Raw genomic sequence first — 4,012 nt, forward strand, 5'->3', positions numbered from 1 at the left:
TTTCCTAGTTACCACTAAAATATGCAGAAGAGACCTGTTGTGAGGCAACAGCCAGTCGAAACTCACCATGGATTGCGCAATGACTCGGTTTGCTGTGCTGGTACACAGTGAGACTGTAATGCTATCTCTCTTTATGTTGCTATTAAAATGTTAAAATGTTTACTCTATGAAGTAAATTTCCATAATTTAGATAATATATGTAATGCACAGTGTTTTTTTTTTGTCAACAACTGCATGTGCGTAACATATTTCTTCATTTGAGCGGTCCTGAAATGGCTGAGAAGAGGTACGCAGTGAGGCACAAAGTTCTCCGGCCTCATGGTAGGAGGCGCTGGTGATCCTAGGACACATCAAGCAAATGTGTGTTGTATTCTCTGAGAGTGACATTTTGGCTTGGTCATTCAAATGACCTTATACCCATGGAGAACACTGGTGTCTATCAAGACAAAAGTGGTTGAGAGAAAAAAAAAAGTCCTCTGCAGATAAAAAAGAAGTATTATTATGTAGCATAGTAGTATATATTGACATATGCTGAAAACATGATATGGATACTATAGTGTGCATTTTTTATTAATTTACTTATTTTACTTGTTAAATTAGGGTGCATGGTGGCACAGTGGGTAGCGCTGTCACCCTTCACTAAGGTGCTTCAAGACCCGCTCTGTGCGGAGTTTGCATATTTTCCCCATGTCTGCGTGGGTTCTCTCCAGGTTCTCCAGCTTCCTCCCACCTCCAGAAACATAGGCTTTACTCTAATTGGTTGGCTTCAAATTGACCATAGGTGTGAGTGTGTGCTTGTGTCTCTGTGTGGCTCTGCGGTGCACTGATGCAACAGTAATATTAAAAAATTAAAAAAAATGGTTGTTTTGAATACAGAAAAAAACACAATGTAGTTTAGTTAGACTGCATTCACTCCAAAGAAATACATTGTATGAAATGAAAGAAAAAAAGAAAAAAAAAACGTTAATGAGGCATTCAGACATATACAAACAAAATATCTTGCTCCCATTTTTGTTTCCTTGATTGACATCCCAGCCACATACATGCCTTTTAGGAACTGTGAGTTTTAATCAGACATTGCCAGATATCTTGAATGAAATAAGGGGCTGCTGGGTGGCAAGCTTCCTTATTATTTATGTCCCACAATCTCATATATAAATCACACACCACAGCAGTCATAACTGCTTTTCTTCCCTTCCTTCCTTCCCCTGCAAAGTTACAGCACAGAAGTCAGTGGAGTCAATGTGGTTGTATTTTATGTGACAAAGATTAAAGAATGTGAGGAGAACAGAGCACCCAGACACAAACATGAATGTTAACTCTATCAAGCCTGAGAGTTTGTTTGCTGAAGACTGTGTATAGTATCTATGTAACACTGATACTGACAAAAATTACACCAAATTAAATATAGTATTTGTAATATGATTTTCCTTCTCTGTCTCTCTTTTTCCAGTGAGCCCAAATCCTCTTTCCAGTGAGTGGAAGACCAGTCAATGAATTATGAATGTTAAACAAGATGACCTCCTCCCAGCAGCAGCAGATGATGCGAGGTCCTAGGTGGAACCGGGCCTTGTCCGACCCTTTGTTTGTGCTGCTTCTGGCCCTCCAGCTGCTGGTTGTGGCCGGGCTGGTACGTGCTCAGACATGCCCCTCTGTCTGCTCCTGTAGTAACCAGTTCAGCAAAGTCATATGCACACGGCGAGGCCTACGGGATGTCCCTGATGGCATCTCTACAAACACACGCTACCTGAATTTGCAAGAAAATCTCATACAGGTCATAAAAGTAGACAGCTTCAAGCACCTAAGACATCTGGAGATCCTGCAGCTGAGCAAAAATCATATACGCAAAATCGAGCTGGGGGCCTTTAATGGACTAGCCAGTCTCAATACCTTGGAGCTTTTTGATAATCGTCTCACTACGATCCCAAATGGAGCATTTGAGTACCTGTCTAAACTAAAAGAGCTTTGGCTAAGGAATAATCCCATAGAGAGTATTCCTTCTTATGCTTTCAACAGAGTCCCCTCACTACGACGGTTGGACCTTGGGGAACTCAAGCGGCTCTCTTATATATCTGAGGGGGCTTTTGAAGGGCTGAACAATCTGCGCTACTTAAATCTGGGAATGTGCAATCTGAAAGAAATTCCCAACCTTATTCCCCTGGTGAAGTTGGATGAACTGGAAATGTCTGGGAACCAGCTATCTGTCATTCGACCTGGCTCTTTCAAAGGGCTCATCCATTTACAGAAGCTCTGGATGATGCATGCTCAAATACAGACCATAGAAAGGAATTCTTTTGATGACCTGCAGTCACTAGTGGAGCTCAATCTAGCTCATAACAACCTTACCCTCCTGCCCCATGATCTCTTCACTCCTTTACATCATCTTGAGAGGGTGCACTTGCACCATAACCCGTGGAATTGTAATTGTGACATTCTCTGGTTAAGTTGGTGGCTTAAGGAGATGGTACCAGCAAATACCAGCTGCTGTGCTCGCTGTAGTTTCCCATCCCAACATAAGGGACGGTACATTGGTGAGCTTGACCAGAATTACTTTCACTGTTATGCTCCTGTTATTGTGGAGCCTCCTGCAGACCTAAACGTGACAGAGGGAAGTGCTGCGGAGCTGAAATGCAGAGCCAGCTCTTTGACCTCGGTCAGCTGGATTACACCCAATGGATCCATCATGACACACGGTGCATACAAGGTCAGAATTTCTGTGCTGAATGACGGCACTCTGAACTTTACCAATGTTACCATGCAGGACACAGGCACATATACATGTATGGTAAGTAATTCTGCAGGTAACACAACAGCATCTGCCACACTCAATGTATCCTCTACAGAGAACAGTAGCTTCAGCTACTTCACCACAGTTACAGTGGAAACCATAGAAACACCCCATAATGAAGGCTTCACCACTACTGTGCAACAGAAGGTGGGCCCCACCCCCTATGCTGGTACATGGGAGTCCGTTTCAATCACCTCTACAACTACCACCACAGTCCGAACTCCACTCAACACCCGTGCAACAGAGACTTACATGATTCCAGTTACAGAGCTGGGTGGGGAGGGCTCATTGAATGGTTTGGATGAGGTCATGAAGACCACAAAGATCATCATTGGCTGCTTTGTTGCAATCACACTCATGGCAGCTGTCATGCTGATCATCTTCTACAAGATGCGAAAGCAGCACCACCAGCAAAACCACCATGCACCCACACGCACCATTGAGATCATAAATGTGGATGAGGACTGTGTAACAGGAGGGCCTGGAATGGAAGGCCACCTGACTCTGCCTCCCCTTGAGCATGAGCACCTCAACCACTATAACACTTACAAAACTGCATACAACCATACCTCTACTATCAACTCCATACACAGCTCAGCGCACGAACCCTTGCTAATCCGGGCCAGCTCAAAAGACAATGTGCAAGAGACTCAAATCTAATACTTTTTTTAAGATAAAACTCATGGGATTATATGAATATATTGCTGACAGGACATCTCTGATAACTGCTTGTCAGGACTGTGGTTTAAAAGGGAAGGTCTTGGAACGTGGTCTGATAGCCAGTCAAATCAGTGACTGGTCATGTTTCCTTCAAGGACTTTGGGAATTAGGGTATGTCAACTGTTTCAAAAAGTGTCTTTACAAAACAAAGGTTATTTATTTAAGAAAAAAAAGTATTGTGGTTAAATCAAGAAAAAACTGTAAACTGCAACTATTTTTTCAGCACTTAAATCATGTATGTTTTTGATTTTCTCATTTAATGCAATTGGTTTAATAATATGCTTTCAAACTTGGTTTTAAGACATTTGTTGAAAGTAAAGTCCTAAAGAAATTATATTATTATTATTATTATTATTATTATTATTATTATTATTATTTTGTTATTTTTTGTAAAATTAATATCAAATGAAAGAACAACCTCATTTCCACATATGTCAAAGAATATAGAGCTTGGGACTAAGTTGCAAAAACCTTTGTGACCATTTTTTTATGACCATTTGTAAG

General features: G+C 41.5%; 1 protein-coding gene across 1 annotated transcript; it reads left to right on the forward strand.

The window, feature by feature from the left end:
• The first annotated feature begins 1,504 nt into the window (after positions 1 to 1,504).
• On the forward strand, positions 1,505 to 3,448 carry LOC137594385 (leucine-rich repeat-containing protein 4C-like). Its single transcript, XM_068313821.1, has one exon. It carries the CDS (start codon positions 1,505 to 1,507, stop codon positions 3,446 to 3,448), a length of 1,944 nt encoding a protein of 647 aa, XP_068169922.1.
• The last annotated feature ends 564 nt before the right edge of the window (positions 3,449 to 4,012 follow it).

Source organism: Antennarius striatus, chromosome 4 (genome assembly GCF_040054535.1).
Source record: "Antennarius striatus isolate MH-2024 chromosome 4, ASM4005453v1, whole genome shotgun sequence".
Lineage (NCBI taxonomy): Eukaryota > Metazoa > Chordata > Actinopteri > Lophiiformes > Antennariidae > Antennarius > Antennarius striatus.

Bases quoted from the DNA above. Each gene is read 5' to 3' on its own strand.
- LOC137594385 (XM_068313821.1), top strand. From the start codon at position 1,505: ATGTTAAACAAGATGACCTCCTCCCAGCAGCAGCAGATGATGCGAGGT.